This window comes from Pteropus medius, unplaced genomic scaffold, assembly GCF_902729225.1.
Source record: "Pteropus medius unplaced genomic scaffold, Ma_sr-lr_union100, whole genome shotgun sequence".
NCBI lineage: Eukaryota > Metazoa > Chordata > Mammalia > Chiroptera > Pteropodidae > Pteropus > Pteropus medius.
The window spans coordinates 8,864,825-8,882,982 of NW_024346771.1; the positions used below are offsets into that span (position 1 = coordinate 8,864,825).

Genomic DNA, 18,158 nt, shown 5'->3' on the forward strand with positions numbered 1-18,158 from the left:
ACAAATCTTCAAGCAGGCAGGAGAATGAAATTCAGTCCATCAGTAAGTGTTGAACAACTGCTAAGTGCCCAGCCTCGCAGTGTACTTTGCTGTACAAAAGAAATGGTCCAGCTCCTGCCTATTATGCCTCTGCAGTCTATTTGGGAAGTAGAAACACACATAGATATGTCAGCTAGAATACAAAGCATTCGATGTCAGAAATAGAGGAAGAACTCTAGTAGGAGTTGAAGTAAAAGAGCTCATTCTGCTGGCCAGGGTGGGCACGTGTGTCAGCCACATTTGAGGTACAGTCAGTTTTCTAGTTAGGAGAGGAGAGTTTATGGAAACAGTGGGAGATGTGCAGAAATAGTAATGATTATGATGATGATGATAATAATGTATATTATTATTTAGGCAGCAGGCTTGACTCAAGAAGTACCTAAGTACTCTGCTGACATTGATTCAGTGCAGGGAGAGGAGCTGCCTGCTCTTGGAGGGCAGCACTCTAGCACCTTACACTTTGAACCAAGGGCTGGACTGCTAACTATCCTTGATCTCAAAAAGGAATTTTTAGTAGATTTTAATGAACGCACTTTCTTTGCTACAAATGCTAATATGATGTTCATTGCAATCTTTTAATTTAAAAAATAGGAAGAAAATAAAATTACCCATAATCTTACCACTCTGAGATAATGAATGTTAACATTTTGTGCATTTCCTTCCAGGTTGGGTTTTTGTTTTGTTTTGTTTTGTTTTGTTTTTAATAGTGTTAAGTGCCAAGTATTGGGGCATGAGTAGCCAAAGTGGACCTTAGTAAAAAACCCACTATAAGCAGCATGGCCGGCCCTGTGAGCCATGTGGATTTTTAAGTGAAATGAATTCAGCTTCCTGGAGAGGGAAGGATTTTCTTTTATCTTCCTGAGAGTAGAGCAGACTTGTGTCCGGTGACGCATGCTTCAGACAGTGAGCCCTGTTCCCTGGTCGTGTGGCCCAGGCTGAACACAAAGCTGAGCTATGTCTCGTCCCAAAGCCATGACTCGAGTCCTGAGATCTGACCCTGCCCCTGCTAGAAAGAGGACCCTGGGCTCTGTGACCTACAGCAGCCTGTGTGTCCACTACGTGGCTCAGGTTGCCTTTCTGTATCTCCTACCCTCCTTGGCTTGTATGCACTGACTTCTTAGCCCGTTTATGCCCAGGACTAGAAGACACTTTCCTAGTGGTCTCTATTTTGTTTTGGTCAGTCTTTGCTTTAAACAAGAGCCTTGAGATGATTGAAGGCTTGAGCTGGTAGCTTTGGTCATGTTGCTGAGTTAAAGACACAGCTGAGTTTTTTCAATAACAACACAAAGAAGAGAAGAATCTGTTGGAATGAACAGTCCAGGGCTGGCAGTAGGAAATAAAGGAAATAAGTGTTAGGTTTTATTTTATAAGAAACTGCATGTCTGTTCATTGCTTGGTGTCTGCATATATCATTTACATATGCACTCCTATGCCATTAATAGTAGTAACTATCATTTACTGAATATCTGCTGTATCTCAGTACTACTCATGAGAAAATGGGGGTTTAGCACATGTGAATGGCATGACTGGGATTTGCTTCCAGCTCTCTAAACCCAAGCCCTATGCTCTTTCTTCCACATTGGATTTTGCATTAGGCTTCCACCTTTATTACAGAGGGTCTCTGCAGCCCTTCTGGTAACCTCTGGAACATGTACTGTGTGTCCTAGTGCATCCTGATCCCATCAGGGGACAGAGGCTACTCCTTTGGCTGTGAGGTGATACCATGAGCACAGCTTCCTGGAAAAGCAACTTTCCCCAAGAGGCTCCTCAGGGAAATGCATTGCAATTAGGCACCTCCCTGGAAACTTAAGTATTGAGGTCATTCTGATTTGTCTTCCAGGCTCCTCTCCAGGTATTCCAGTTGTAGGAGGCTCATAGGCCATTGGAAGGCATTTGTATTTTTAGGTCCTAATCTTCTAGGGCAGAGACTGTCAAATTTTCATGTACATAGAATCTCACAAGTGCTTATTAAAACAGCTTGCTGGACTCCACCCTCACAGTCTCTGATTCTGCAGGTCTAGGTGCAACCTGAGAAGTTGGCATTTCTAACAGTTACCCAGGATGTTGCTGCTGCTGCTGTGTGTTTGTGGGTGGCTGGGGGATGGGGTGGAGAAGGGGGGTGCACTACACTCAGAACCACTTTTCTAAGATTTTTGTCAGAATCTCCTATACCTGCCTTCCCATAGCCTCCATTTCTCTGTACTGTAAAGTTACCCCCCAAACTATGCAGCTTTTACTTTTGTTAACAAAACTGGCCAGAAGAAGTGATGGCTGCCATGTGGCATTAAGTGAACTCTTGTCATTTGGCCTCTGAAATTAGGCGGCAGTGGTTACTTTTAACGGGTCTTTCTCCTCGAATGATGTATGGTGCTCACTCATTTGGGGGAACCTGTGTTTCAGGTGGTAAGAGCTGCCGAGGAGGCTGCATCTACGCTGGCCAGTTCCATCCACCCGGAGCAGTGCATCAAAGTACTCTGCCCCATCATCCAGACAGCCGACTACCCCATCAACCTCGCGGCCATCAAGATGCAGACCAAAGTCGTCGAGAGGATCGCCAGGGAGTCCTTGCTGCAGCTCCTTGCTGACATCATCCCAGGCTTGCTGCAGGTGGGCTCTGTGGCCCAGCGCCTGTCTGCACGAGGCTGTAAGGCCAGAACAATGGCTGTGCAAGTCAAAGTGATGTGGGAACTTGGCTCTCCTTGTTCACTTGAGGGGGTGGAGAGGCGAATAGGTAAAGCCAGGTGGTGACCTGTATTTTAGAAACTAGAAAGCTGTGTCTCTTGTTTTCTAGTCACCCTCTTAAATGTAGCAGGAAGATTTTCCTGGCAGCCCAGAACCGTGGCTCACAGAATGAACTGTCTGTCCACTATAAACATGTTTTGATCACTTTTTTTATTGTTTATTCCCTCAGCAAACCTCTGTTGCATGTCTCTGGGCCCTAGCCCTGGTAGGTGGGCCATGGCATGCAAAATCAAGTAATGGTCCGTGCTCTCAGATGTCCAGCAAATATTTATTGAAACCTTTCTAAGCATGAGGCAATGAGTTAGATAGATACTGGAAGATAAAGATGATTTCTACCATTACAGTACTACCTCAAGGATTTTCAACCTGCCATGGGACACAACACAGCCATGCAGACACCTAGAGATGCTGGTGCCATGTGCTCAGCTATTGTAGGGAGGTGAAACCTGAGAATTGTGAGATCAGAGGTGGAGAGGTGATTTTGGGGTGGGGGTAGCGCAGAGAAAAGGGCTCATAGATGAGTTTTAGAATTGCGTCCTGGAGAGAGAAGAGATTTCAATGAGGAAGGGTAGAGAGATCAACTTCTCATTTAATAAATGCCGCTATTTGCTGAGCATGTGGCTTGGGGGTTTGAATGCATATGCTGAGGACTGGATTATTCCAGGCAGAGGGAAAGACACAATGTTGAAAAATCCTGGGGGCCATTTGGAGAACAGCAAGTAGTCTCATGTGGGTGTGGGGTGGGGATGAGGCTGACTGGTAGATTGAGGTCCGGCTGTATAGGACACTAACGAATGTCAGGCTGTGGGACTGGATGTTCCCCAACAGTTTTTGGATGGTGGAGAGATTTGCCCACAACATTGAGTGATGTGTAATTCTCATTTTTTAAAAGAGATTTTCACACATGAAGTTTCTTTCACCATTGGAGAAATATGAAAGAAGCAAGTTATTTTTTCCTCTTAATTTCCTTTTTTCATTCTGCCTCATGACGTTCCTGGGTGACACTACTGTGCCATTTCGTTATAAAGCAATGCCGAGGCAGATCAGTTCTGTAACTCACCAGCTTCCTGCTTCCACACCCCAGGAGCCAGCTCACTCTCAGCAATATTAAGTTTTGGCCTCTCTGGGTTCAGTTGCAGAGCGAGGGTATATCCCGGTTGTTTTTGACAAGTCCAAGGTTGAACTGTAAGGGCATTTGTGGAAATGTTGATGTAGTAGTGACTATGAAGCAAATCTTTGATCTCGTTTCATTTTTGCATTCCCCTTCTGACTGTAGGGTTATGACAACACCGAAAGTAGTGTGCGGAAGGCCAGCGTGTTTTGCTTAGTGGCCATTTATTCCGTAATCGGAGAAGAGCTGAAACCTCACCTCGCACAGCTCACAGGGAGCAAGGTAGGTATAGTGTTACATGGGCTGATACGCACACCTGGGCTCTGCCAGCTTGTCATAAATCCGCTTGTCTGCAGCTCTGGACTCCAGACAGGTTTTACTTATCATATGTGTCATAGCCAGGCCTCATTTCTCCCAAAGCATTTTGCTAAAGATAAAAGTGACCAACTATGTAGTGAAGTCACTTTGTTACAACATAGTCTGTTGTAACTCCTGCATTTGAAATGATCTCTTCGAGCTTCTAGTTTATTTCCAAAAGGAAGATGACTTTGTTTACAAACCAGCTTGTCTCCTGTCACAAAAACACTGAGGATATTTACCTGCTAGCTTAACAGATTGCTGAGTTGGAACTGGGTTTCTCTTGGGCGTCAGCAGTAACGATGGCTCTTACCGTGTGCCCGCCAAGTCCTAGACACTGTCCTCTGCACTTTGCCTGTGTCGACTCATTAATTCATGACAACATCCCTGTGGGATGAAGACAGCCCACATTTAACCTGCCCAGGGCACGGAATGATATTACTCCAGAAGCCAGGCTTTTACTCACTATGCTGTCTCTCATGTTCCTTTAAGTGAATTCTAGAAAATAGAAAAGAAGACTATTGGCTTCTTGAAGATGAAAGTGGCTAGAATGCTCACTGGTTTAAAAATAAACTCAGATGCGATGAACCTGCCAGGCGAGAGCAGTCTTAACTCCCAGGCTCCGGCAGGGGCTTCAGCTCCCTTGGAGTGGAGAGGGGATGCTGTCTGGGCTTTAGAGACCTTCACTGTGTGGAGGGGAGCCTCCTCCAGGGATGCCTGTGGAGGAAGTGCATTAACATGGAGTTAAAAAGTGCCCTGGCAGTGGTGTGATAAAAAAGCACCAAATAGTGCCTGACCCTGCTCTTTATGAAATAAAGAATCAGCAAGTGATGCCCATTTCTTTTCAAATAGAGCTGTTCCTTTGACATAGTTGGTGAGCATCACAGCATGAAGCTTGCTTCTCAGAGTTCTGGGCAAAGCTGACTCTGCCCTACTTTGTCCAGAGCAGGGCTTGTAGGACCCTCAGCACTGTCGACACTTAGGGCCACTTTGTTGTGGGGAGGCTGTCCTGTGCATTGTAGGAAGTTTCGCAGCATCCCTGACTACCAACCTGTAGATTCCAGTGGCACACCCCACCCCTCAGTTGTGACAGTCACTAAAGGCTCCACACATGGCCAGATGACCCCTAGGGGACAAAATCACCCCTACTTGAGAAGCACTAGTCTGGAGGAAGACACTTTACTCTTCTTGCAGACAGAAATAAGCATCTAGATTGGAAGATGTGAGTGAGGCAAGTGTGGATAAATGATTTGGGGCCTCTTATATCTGAGTCCATTTTCCTGTTTCTCCTTTCCTTCTTTGCTCCTCCAAAGGCTTCTCATTGATACCACCCCTAACCACGACCTGAAAACTACTGAACGTAAGAATGCACTAGGCCAGGAGCCCTTCTCCATTTGCTAGCCTCCATCAGGGATTTGTAGGTGGTTCCTGGCCGCAGTGAGGACCTAGAAGACAATATTCACACAGGGAGTTAGACTTATAAAGCAGAAAATTCATCCGCAGTTAATATGTCAGACCTCGGTTTTATCTGGCACTTTTTACTTTTCTGAGAAAGGAAGCTATTCTGTCATCCCATTTACAAGTGTTTCTCATCTCTATTCTGCATTTAACCTGCTGCTCTCACTCTCACTGGTGACCTTGAGACTAGAGTCCACGTCCTGATCAGGAGCCAGTACTTCCCCTCCGGCAGGTATAACTTCAGTCAGCTCAGAGGGCTTAGGGAGGCTGGCTGTAACACCTTTCTGATTTGACAGCCCGATTCATCTAGCCATTACAATTTTTAGATGTGATAACTCTGGTGTGTTAATAGGAACTTGGTAGAGTCAAATATATATCTCCTAAAACAAATAATGCCCTCTCCTCAAAAAATGGGTAGCTGACAGAACATGGTGCTAAGTCTGTCAATGTCCTATACTAGAAACAGAACCAAGCCATAGTTTCTTGTTTCTTTGTGTAACCACACCTATCAGAAGCCTCTTCCAGGACTTAAATTACGTTAATAAATGATATCAGGTTCTGTAGAGAAATGCCTGATACAAGGACAGGGAAGGAGCCTGTGTGTGCATTTTGAGAAATGTCCTATTGCCGTGGCAGCAACACTAGCTTTGGGGTCAGACAACCTGCCTTCTAGTCTCTGTCTTCTACTTACTAGCTGTATGACCCTAAGCAAGCTTTCTTTTCTTTTTCTCAAATTTTTTACTGTGGTAAAATATACATGACATAAAAGTTACCATCTTAACCATATTAAGTGTACTGTTCACTGGCACTAAGTACATTCACGTGGTTGTGCCACCATCACCACCATCCATCTCCAGAACTCTTTTTATCTGCAGAACTGAAACCCTATGCCCGTTAAATAATAACCTCCCATTCCCCTCTCCCCGCACCTCTAGCAACCACCATTCTTTCAGTGTCTATGACTTTGTCTGCTTGGATGCCTCATAAAAGTGGAATCACACGGTATTTTGTGACTGCCTTATTTCACTTAGCATAATGTCCTCAAGGTTCATCCATGTTGTAACATGTGTCAGTTTCCTTCCTTTTTTAAGGCTGAATAGTATTTCATTGTTGATACATACAACATTTTGCTTATTCGTTTCTTATTAATGGACACTTGAGTTGTTAATACCTTTTGGCCATTGTGAACAATACTGCTCATAAACATGAGTTGTGCAGATATCTCTGAGACCTTATATTTCACTTCTTTTGGGTATATATCCAAGAGTGGAATTGCTGAATTATATAGTAACTGCCAAACTATTCTCCACAAAGGCTGTACCATTTTACATTCCCACCAACAGTGCACAGGGCTCAACACTTGTTATTTTCTCTTTTTGATAGTAGCTATTCGAACAGCTGGTGTGAGGTAGTCTCTCGTTTCGATTTGCATTTCCCTTAATGGTTGGTGATATTGAGAATCTCTTCATATGCTTGTTGGCCATTCATATACCTTCTTTGGAGAAATGTTTATTCAAGTCCTTTGCCCATTTTTGAATTGAGTTATTTCTTTGTTGTTGTTGAATTTTAGAAGTTCTCTATATTCTGGATATAAATTCTTTGTCTTTTGATGTACAGAATTTTTAAATTTTTGTTAAGTCTAATTTGTTTATTATTGTTTTCATTGCTGTGCTTTTGGTGTCATATCCAAGAAATCATTGCCAAATCTAGCGTTGTGAAGCCTTTGCCCTATGTTTCCTTCTTAGAGGTTTGTAATGTTAGTTCTTATATGCAGGTCTGTGATCTATTTTGAGTTAATTTTTGTGTAGGTATTAGGTAAATGTCTAACTTCATTCTTTTGCTTGTGGATATTCAGTTTTCCCAACACCATTTTCCATTGAATGGTCTTGGCGCCCTTGTCAAAACCATTTATCTGTGAAGGTTTCACAAAACCATTTGTGAAAACCACAGATTTGAAGGTTTATTTCCAGGCTTTCTATTCTGTTCCATTGATCTTAATGTCTGTCTTCATGCCAGTGGTACACTGTTTTGTAGTATAAGTTTCGAAATCAGAAGTGTGGTTCTTAAACTTTGTTTTTTGTCTAGCTCATTTGACTCTTTGGGGTCTGTTGAGATTCCATATGCATTTAGGATTGATTTTTCATTTCTGCAAAAATCTCTTCGGGCTTTTTATAGGGGTTTTATTAACTCTGTAGATAGCTTTGAGAGAAATATTGACATCTTAACAGTATTGTCTTCCAGTCCATGAACATGGGTTGTCGTTTCATTTATTTGAGTCTTTAGACTTTCAGCAACATTTTAGTTTTTTCTGTACAAGTCTTTCATTTTCCTCAGTTTAGTTAATTCTTAAGTATTTTATTTTTTTGATGCTTTTGTAAATGGAATTGTTTTTCGGATTGTTCGTTGTCAGTGTATAGAAATGCAACTGGTTTTTGCTCATTGATTTTGTATCCTACTCCTTTGCTGAATTCGTTTGTTAGTCTTAACAGTTTTTGGGAATCCTTAGAATTTTCTACATATAAGATCATATCTGCAAACAAAGATAATTTTACTCCTTTCTTACCAATGTGGATTCCTTTTATATCTTTTCCTTCCTAATTGCTCTGGCTCGAACTTACACTATTATATCGAGTAGAATGGGTAAAAGCAGATAAAAGCTTAGAGGAAAAAGCTTTCAGTCTTTTACCATTGAGTATAATGTTTGCTGTGGGCTTTTCATATATAGCTTTGGACATGTTGAAGTAGTTTCCTTCTATTTGTAGTATATTGAGTATTTCTGTCAAAACTATATTGAATTTTGTCAAATATTTTTTCTGCATCAATTGAGATAATTGTGTGTGTTTTTTTCCCTTCGTTCTATTAATGTGGTATATTATATTAATCTCTTTTCGTTTGTTGAACCATCCTTGCATTTCAAGAATAAATCCCACTTGGTCATGGTATATAAACTTTTTAATATGCTGTTGAATACAATTTGTTAGTCTTTTCTTAAAGATTTTTGCATCAGTGTTCATAAGGGATCTGTAGTTTCGTAATCTCTTTATCCGGCTTTGGTCTCAAGACAATGCTGACCTCATAGCATGAGTTTGAAGGTGTTCTTTTCTCTCTAGTTTTCTGGAAATATTTAAGGAGGATTGTATTCTCTAAATGTTTGGTAGACTTCACCCCTGAAGCCATCTGGTCCAGAGCTTTGTTTGTCAAGAGATTTTTTTATTGCAGTTTAATCTCCTTACTAAGTTATAGGTTTGTGCAGATTTTCTCTTCGTGATTCAGTCTTAGTAGGTTTTGTGTTTCTGGGAAATTGTCCATTTCATCTAGGTTAACTAATTTGTTGGTGTACAATTATTTATAGTATTCTCTTACAATCTTTTTGATTTCTGTAGCATCAGTAGTAATGTCCACATCCATTTCAGATTTTAGTAACTTGAGTCTTCTATTTTTTTTTTCTTCGTCAGCTTAGCTAAAGGTTTGTCAGTTTCGATTTTTTTTTTCCCCGGAGAACCAACTTTTGGTTTTCTCTTTTTCTATTTTATTTTTCTCTGCTCTAATCTTTATTATTTCCTTCCTTCTCCTAGTTTTGGGTTTATTCTTTTTCTAGTTAAGGTGTAAAGTTGTTGAGATGGGATCTTTTTTTAAAATAAGCATTTACAGCTGTAAATATCCTTCTTTCCACTGCTTTTGCTGCATCCCATAAGTTTCGGTATATTGTGTTTTCATTTTCATTTGTTTCAAGATATTTTCTTATTTCCTTTGTGATTTTTTTTCACTGGTTGTTTAAAAGTGTGTTCAGTTTCCACAGATTTCTGAATTTTTCAGTTCTCTTTCTCTTGATCTATAATTTCATTCATTGTTATTGATCTCTAATTTCATTCAGTTGTGGTCACAGAAGTTACTTTGTATGATATTTATCTTTTAAAATCTGTTGAGATTTAATTTGTGTCTACACTAACATATAGTGTGTCTTGAAGAATGTGCACTTGAAAAGAATGTGTATTCTGTTATTGATAGTAGAATGTTCTGGTCTAGTTGGTTTATCATGTTGTTCAAGTTCTCTATTTCTTTCTTTACTTTCTGGTTCTTCCATTATTAAGAGTGGGATATTGAAGTCTCCAACAATTATTGTAAAACTGTTTCTGTCTTTAATTCTGTCTGTTTATGCTTCACATATTTTGATGGCATGTTATTAGATGCATAAATATTTACATTTGTTTTTTTATGTATTGACCTTTTATTAATATATAATGTTCTTTGTCTCTTGTAACCTTTTTTTAGATTTAAAGTATGTTTCATCTGATATTAGTTTGACTACTCCTGTACAGTTGGTTACTGTTTACATGGAATAACTTTTTCCATTCTTTCACTTTCAATCTGTTTGTGTCTTTAGATCTAAAGTGAGTCTCTTGTAGACAGCATATACTTGAATCATGATTTTTTTATCCATTCTGCCAATCTCTGTCCTTTGATGGGAGAGTTTAACTCATTCACATTTAAAGTAACTACTGATAAGGAGAAAGACACTTGTTATTTTGGTGTTTGTTTTTTATATGCCTTATACTTTTATCATCCCTCATTTTCTGCATTACTGTCTTCTTTTGCGTTTGTTTGCTTTTTGTTCTAGAATATTTAAATTCCCTTCTCGTTTCCTTTTGTGTATATTCTATAGCTGTTTTCTTTGTGGTTGTCGTGGGGATTACATTTGACATCCTAAAGTTAAAACACTGTAATTTGAATTTATACCAGCTCGTTGAGCACCTTGGGAGATGGAGGGTCATGGCGGCTTTGCTACTGTTAGGAGCTCTGTACGGCTGCTATTCTTGTTCCCACTGGTTGCAGAGGGCCCCGCTTTCTTGTGCACCATACGCACCACCCTGAGCATCTCTTCATGAGCCCCTTGGGACCATGCCCTCCTCCCTTGGGCTGCCCGATGATTGTCTCGGCCTCACAACCTGTTTAGAGAAAGGCAGGTAAAAGGCTGTGGATAGTAGGTATTTCATAATTCCCTTAATCGTACAAGTTGTGTATTACATAGGTTTTTTTTTTTTTTTTTTTTAAGGGGCATTCTGCTTCTGTAAATATCTGTTTCTTTTTGTTCTTAATATGATCAGGCAAATTATCAACATAATATTAACTTAGTGGCATTCAGGTATTTAAGAACCTACTATGTTACATGCTGCTTTACTTATCTTGCGGATTCAAAGGGACTTAAGTTAATAGCAGATGAGGTCTCAGATATGAAAACCATTTCATTGTAAAGGGATGTGCCCATCAGAGGGAATGTTATTTAGTAACGCAGTATCTGGCATCAGAGAGGTCTAATCTTGCCAGAAAGAGCAAGAAGTCCACTGTGACCTGTAGCATGAGGCAGGAAATGCCAATTTGCAGTAGAGGATAGGAGTCCCACAGGAATGAACATGAAGGAATGATCACATCCAAATGAGCATATGGGGGACAGCCTCATGGAGGTGGTTCTTAAGACAGGTCTCAGATGCCACAGCGCTTTGGTCAGTTTCAGTAGGTAGAAATGGGGTGAAGAGAGAAGGTGTTCTAGGTGAAAAGAACAGCTTCAGGAAAGATGTGAAGGTTAGAAAGAAGACTTGATCTCTAACCTTGGCTTAGCTACTATATCCCTATAGAGCATGGGCTCTCACCTTGCTTTCCTCGCTAGCTCTGATGCATGGAGCCATTGGCTCTAATCACCCCTGAAATGTGTGGATCTACCTCTAATGTACCTTTTTCCAGGGAGCCCTTGTAGCCCACCTAATTATTTTTCTTTCTTTTTATAATAACCTATTGCATTTCCCTCTCCTTTAGTCTCTGGCCTCCTCCTCATTGCTGCGGATGTTTTGAATGAGTAGTAGGTACTCAGTAAATGTTTGTGTAATGAATTTCTCAATTAAGGGACATGGTTTTTTTAATATCACCTGGAGTTTTTTTCCCCCGTTTTCTACTTTCCATTTACTTTTTCTTCTGCTAATCCAGTTGTATCTTGTCTTTGCAGATGAAGCTACTAAACTTGTATATAAAGAGGGCCCAAACCACGAATAGCAACAGCAGCTCCTCCTCGGACGTCTCCACACACAGCTAATGGCAACACCAGTCTCTATGTCTCCCTAGAAGCAATCGGTGGTGCCTCTCTCTCAGAGACCTTTCCCACCTCCCCCTTCATCGGCTGCCCAGTCAGGACAAGGAGGCCTGCAAATATTTATTACAATCAGTATTTTGGTCCCTTCCAGCTTTTGTGTAGAATCTTACTGGTATTGAATGTAAAGGAAGCAAGGCCTGTTTTGTAGTCTTCATACAAAACAAAAGGAATAAGAGAAGAAAAGAGCCATACTTAAACATGTCTTCTGCAGCCCGCCAAGAATATAAAACCATGTGTGCGGGATGCTGTTTTGAAAAATCAGAGCTCTTTAGCACACTTGGTAGGAAATAGCATTCTCTCTTCAGTTAACAGAGTTGAGGAGGGCGTGTTAATTTGTTTGGGTTTTTTTTCATCCTAGCTTACTTTCTTCTGGATGTGGCCTGTTGCGGGGCAAATGACCCTCCTTTCCCGTTTCACAGCTGACACCACGAAAGGGTCATGTGTCTCTAAATTGTATTTTGAGATCTACTAAGAATGTGAATCAGCTCGTGGAAAGAAATGGAGAAAAGCCTGAAGGTGGCCTTTTAACAGACGTGGAATTTTGCTTATACTATCTAGACTGGAGGTTGACTGTCCTCACTTTAGTTTAGAAGGGCATCCCTACAGTTTCCTTCCAGGACAGGCTCCCAGCCCCTCTGAACAATGCCATGATGCTGTCCCCAGCCCACTTGAAAGAATTCATAAAGTTTATATCGAAACATGAAAATTAAGGTAAATTTATAGCATCAGTTTATGATGCCTAAAATGGCATTTCATGAAGCATAGAAGATATGAGAAGTAGTTAGTTTTACTACTAAGATCTTTGGGAAACACTATTTTAAGAGGGCTTCTCCCATAACCCTGGTTCTTGGTGATTCTGGCTTAGTACCATCAGTTCTAAAAAGGAACTTAATGTGATAAATGGCAACTCCGCCATCTCAGATTTCACTTCTCTGTTTAATTTGGGATTAAGATCAAAGAAAAGTCTAAAGAGAACAGGTATCAGAAATTTTTTTACTTGGATAGACAAGTACTTCCTGATCATCTGTGGAAATAGTCATTGTTTAAGGAAAAAGTAATTATGGTGAGTGGCAAATTGCAGAAAAACAGGATTTGAAACACAATTTTAGAGTGTTTCCTTTTCTTCAATAAGAAATTGCCAGAGAAACTGCCCCCTTTAAAAAGTTTCCTGAGGGTTCGATTACGCCAATCATAGTAACTATAGATTTGGAATCTGGTTAAATAAGTTTTGAGTAAAATTCTTAAAGCTGAATGGAAATTCTTAATGCTATCATGAAGATTTCTGTCATCTCTTAACTATTCGATTTTAGAGCCTTTAAATTGAACTGATTTTTCCATAAGGAAAATGCCTATTCAGGTGTTAATTTTTAATGAGGTGTTTGCTATTTCAGTGTAGAGTCCCTTCTGCTGGCAGCACTGAGAAACAGAGGTGGCACAGTTCTCACCACTGACCTCCACAGACTCCCCTTCTCTGACTCTCCTGCTTGGATGCTGGACGTTGTGAAAGATACTGTAGCAACATGACCCATTTTTTCATTCAGATTTTATTTTAGATACTTCGTTTGAAAATAGGCACTGAAAATGAAAGGTCCAGGAACAGTGAAGCCAGGCTGCCTTCACTGGTGTGTGTGTGTGTGTGTGTGTGTGTGTGTGTGTGTGTGGAGGTATCACATGTAGGGAGTACCCCACTGCTGCTGTTGAGGGAACTTCAGGGGTGCATTTTAAGTGTTTGAATATTATTGGCTTATTTTTGGCTCAAAACATAGCAGGACCAGGCCTTACTTTCATTGGTAAATACTGTTTGTTAATATTTCACTAATTGGATTCTTTTTACGCTCTACAAATGAGTCAGAGCAGAGCGTTTTTTGATTACTCCTGTTGTAGAAACGTGTACTCCGGCTAGGTTATTTATGAGTTCTTTCATGCCTAATGCGTCTGGAAAGACCTTTCTCCTTCAGCCCGGTGACCTAGGTCGCCCTGGTCCCCCCACTCCACCGCCTGTAGTTCGGAAGGATCTCGAACATTGCCGAATGTCTTCATAGTACTCACAAAGGGCTTGCCTTGAATGTCATTTGTCCAACCCTCAATCTCTTGACTTAGAGATACAATCACAGGTCTCCTGGCCTCAATCAGACCGCTGCCCACCGCCGAGGAGACTCGCCTGCCACCGCCACCTCACGGGGAGGATGGCTGCACCCCGCCACACCCTCCCAGGACCCTGACAGCTGCAGCCACCTGGCCGCTTCCCTGCAGGGCTCCTATCCAGACGAAACAACGGAACACAGGGGCAAAGCACCCAAAACTGAGTTTGCCTCCGCTGTTTGCCTGACTGTCCAGGGCCCCCCAAAACCCACCTGACCGCACTGCTGGGGCTGAATCATCTGGCTCCTGCTTTCCTTCCAGCTGCTGCCATCCCTCTTGAGGCCATGGCACGTCCTGCAGGCTGAGGCTGAGGCACGCTGCGTTCTTCAGGTACACTGTGTGCCCTCTGGACCCAGTGCCCGCACAGCCATGGGACTGCCCCTCTGTGGCCCATCACTAGCTTATCAATACCCTGTGCGGGGAATGCAACGGATTTTTGTCTCATCTTTTTCTTCCCCTGCTGCCTTTATTTATCAAGCATAATATTACACATTAAAGAACAGCAAATAAGAACTTCGTAGAATCCCACAAGACTTTGCTAACAATGATGTTTGGAAATGAAAAAAAAAGATATGCTCTAAAAGACTATCATCCACCAAAATAGTTTTGTTGGCACTGTGTTCACACGCATGGTCCCCACACCCCCAGGTTGGGTTTTTGTTTTTTGTTTTGGTTTTTTTGGCTTTTTCATGTTACATCCATAACTATTTATATCTTATTTGTTTCACTTTCAAGTGTATCATGGCAAATGTACAGATTTTTTTGTTAATAATGTGCTAGGATTTGCTAAAAAAGAAAACAAAAAAAACCATTTTGAGTTTGCCCTAGAATAAAAGAAATTTAATTCAGTTTTCTGCTTTGGAACAGTATTTTTCATCACTGGGCCCTGTAGATGGCTTATCCCATCTCCCTGACATCAGCGTGTGGCCACATCTATGAAGAATCTGAGGGGACTGCATACATTAGGGGGCTCTTTCTCCTCATGACAGAAATGGGTCTAAGCCTAGGGGAACTTTCCCACCTGACTGGGGTGCCTGGGAGCTGCTGCATGCAGTGCGGGGTGGAAAGGTTGGGCCCGAAGGCGCCGGTTGAGCTGCATCAGCAAGGGACCTCCCTTTTCTGGCCTGTTTCCTCATCCAAGTAGGGAGAACATTAGCTTTCAGAATGTAGATCAGCTCATGAACTGCTGAGAGCAGGTGAATCTTCGATCGGACCTCTGGAAGGGGCTGCCTGACAGCCTGTAGGAGCATGGTCTTAGGAGAAACACGTGACTATGCCAAGGGCACCAATCTGTTTCTTTGAAGCCTTACTTAAATATTTTGAGCTTTCCATCATGTTTTATCATGCATCTCAAGTATCACTACCGCATGACTATGAGCCTCCTTTTTCTTGTGGCCCCCGCCTCCTACTTTTGTTTGACATGTGACCGCAGAGTGATACGGATCACAAATACCTGGTTTCAAGTCCCAGCTCCCCACTTTCTGCCTCAGTCTTATCATTTATAAATTAGAATAAGAACTACTTCATGGAGGTGCAGTGAAGGTTAATAGAGATGACGTAGGTGAAGCAGCTGGTAGAGTAAATGCTGCAGGCTGGCCCTGCCTTGTCTCCTGCTGTAGAGTGGGAACTTCACTGGAGGGTGAGGTCACCCCCATGCCTGTGTGCACAGTGAGTCCATTAATCATTAGCAAGTGTGGAAAACCCCTAGGGGATGGACCACATTTAGGCAAGGCAGGCAGTGTTGTTTTCTATATTTGGGTCTCTAACCCCTGGTGCCATTGCCCTCTCTCATCCCAGGGCTTCCAGGAAGTCCTTGTGGTCTTTAAGAGGGTCACAGGCCATGGTTGTGGGGGTGGGGGTACAGAGGCCCACTTCAGTCAGCAGGTCTTGGCTTTGGAGGATCTGAACGAGCTCTCCAGAAAAGGGAACATTTCCATTCACACAGTTTTGCACTCGAGCATGTGTTACGGTCCACTGAGTGGACTCCGACCACTGGCAACTCTGGATGAGTGGTGTCTACCACATCCCGTCCTCAACAGCCCTGCCCAGCTCCTCTAGACTCAGGCCTATGGCTTTGTTTATGGAGTTAATCCATCTTACTCTTTTCCTGCTGCCTTCTGTTTTTCCCCAAATTATTGTCTTTCCCAAAGAATCCTGCCTCCTCGTGATGTGCCCAAAATAGGACAACGAAGTTTTGTCATTTTTGCTTTCCAGCAATGTTTCAGGCTTAATTTGCTCTAAGACCCACTTGTTCATCTTTCTGGGGGGCCCAGGGTATTCACAGAACTCTCCTCCAATACCATATTTCAAAAAAAAAAAAAGTTTTTTCCTGTCATCCTTCTTCACTCTCCAACTCGCACATCTGTAAATAGTAGTTGGGAGTACATACAAGGGTGTAGGTGGTTATAGCCTTGGTCTCTAATGACACATCTGTGCTCGATGGTCTTTTCTAATTCTTCCATTGCTGCCTTTCTGATGCTCTGCCTTCTTTTGGTTTCTTGACTACAGTCTCCATTTGAATTGATGACTGAACCGAGGTAAGTAAAATCTTTAACCATCTCAATGTCTATATTAAAGTGTGTATTTCCTCTGTGCTCATAATTTTTGTCGTCTTCATGTTCAAATGCAGTTCTTATTTCACTTTCATCAGAAATCGTTTCAAATCATTGTTTACTTTCAGTAAGAGTGTCTTCTGCATATCTTAAGTTATTGATATTTCTTCCACCAATTTTCACTCAATCATAGAAGGTCGCAAACCCACTGAAGCTGCCCAGGGGTTCCAAGGTGAAAACCTCTGACTTAAAGACCACCATTCTTTACATTCTTAGATGATTAATGGGGAAAGAAGGGAGAGTAGTAGACAGGCACCATTAATGTCATTGGTGAGGCACACTTAGACTTTTGAAGAATTCTCATCTATAGCATCTTACTGATTTTTACATCAATCCTGAGATGCAGATGAGAGTATGCTGTCATGTTTAATTTCCAGGTGAGGAAACCGGCATAAGGAAAACCCCCTGCCTCTGACTAGCAGCTGTCTTCCCTCCCTCCTTGTTCCTCCCCACCCTTTGCACATCTTTGCTGAAATTACAGAAGGCATGTCAGAATCCCCTAGGGAGCTCTGTAGGGCTAAGGTGGGGCCTGGAAATGTGCATTTCTATCAAGTTTCAGGTGATGCCCATGCTGCTAGTCTGCAGCCACAGTGCGAGAACTGTTGTAGAGCATTTTGCTTAAAACATGATGGGGTGTCCCAAGCTCTGGGATAGTCCTTGAAACAAGCTGTTGCAGAAATAGTGCCAGGCTTCTGGAATGTCAGTCACACCATCACTGACCTTATAGGGCAATGGATGGTACCTGACTCAACATCTAGACTAAGATTTTGAAAGGGAAATGGGGTGCTGTTAGCAGGGGGAAGGCAGGAGTGTCTTAGCAAAGGGGACATACACCTCCCCCGGGTATAAATTAAAGCTCCTGCTCAGGAAAAAGCTCTTCCCAAAAGAGCCTTAGCCCAAACTGCCTGGCTTTCCCATTTCCTCCAGTATTTATTAACTTATACTTCAGTGGCTCTAGGCAAGAACGGACAAAGGTCATGTGAATTGGCATCTATTCTTAGATTATGTATTTTAAAAACATTAAAATGCTTCCGCACCAGTGCCCTCCTCAGACATCAGGCCTGCTGCCAGAGCTGAGCCTGGGAGGCTCTGGGCCCCTCTGAAGGCGGCGTTCCTGGGTAAATTCCTGACAGCTCTGGGATGTTACTGCCTCCTTAAGTGCCCTGCTGGAGGAGGTGAGCATGGAGCAAGAAGGGCTTGCAGCCTCAGACCTGGGCCCAGGCAGCGCCACCTCCCACAGCAGTGGTTCAGGCTCTGCACTTCCGTGACCTCCATACCTCCCTCTACCTGGCAGGGTTTGGAAGGCTCCCCACATACATCCAACATCAGCACCTCTCCTCTGGTCTCCTGCTTCCCCAGTTGGCAGGCCAGCTGAACACTTACTGTATGCCAAGCTCTGGTCCAGCGTTTCACTGAGATATCTGATTTCTCATAACAACCCTGTGAGGTGGGTCCTATGATTGTTTCCATTTTACAGATGAGAAATGGCACAGAGAGGGTAACGCACCTGGGGTCATAGAGCTAATAAAAGGCAGAGCTGGGAGTCAAAGCCAGA

At 42.4% G+C, this 18,158-nt stretch overlaps 1 protein-coding gene across 9 annotated transcripts in view; it reads left to right on the forward strand.

Moving 5' to 3' along the window:
* Positions 1-13,112, forward strand: part of CLASP1 (cytoplasmic linker associated protein 1) — a 244,102-nt gene extending 230,990 nt beyond the window's left edge. For all 9 annotated transcript variants that reach the window (XM_039876508.1, XM_039876514.1, XM_039876517.1 and 6 more), the window contains 3 exons: positions 2,440-2,646; positions 4,058-4,174; positions 11,706-13,112. In XM_039876508.1, coding sequence (XP_039732442.1) covers positions 2,440-2,646; positions 4,058-4,174; positions 11,706-11,792 — 411 coding nt within the window. In that variant the 3' untranslated portion in view covers positions 11,793-13,112. The remainder of the gene's footprint in view (positions 1-2,439; positions 2,647-4,057; positions 4,175-11,705) is intronic.
* The last annotated feature ends 5,046 nt before the right edge of the window (positions 13,113-18,158 follow it).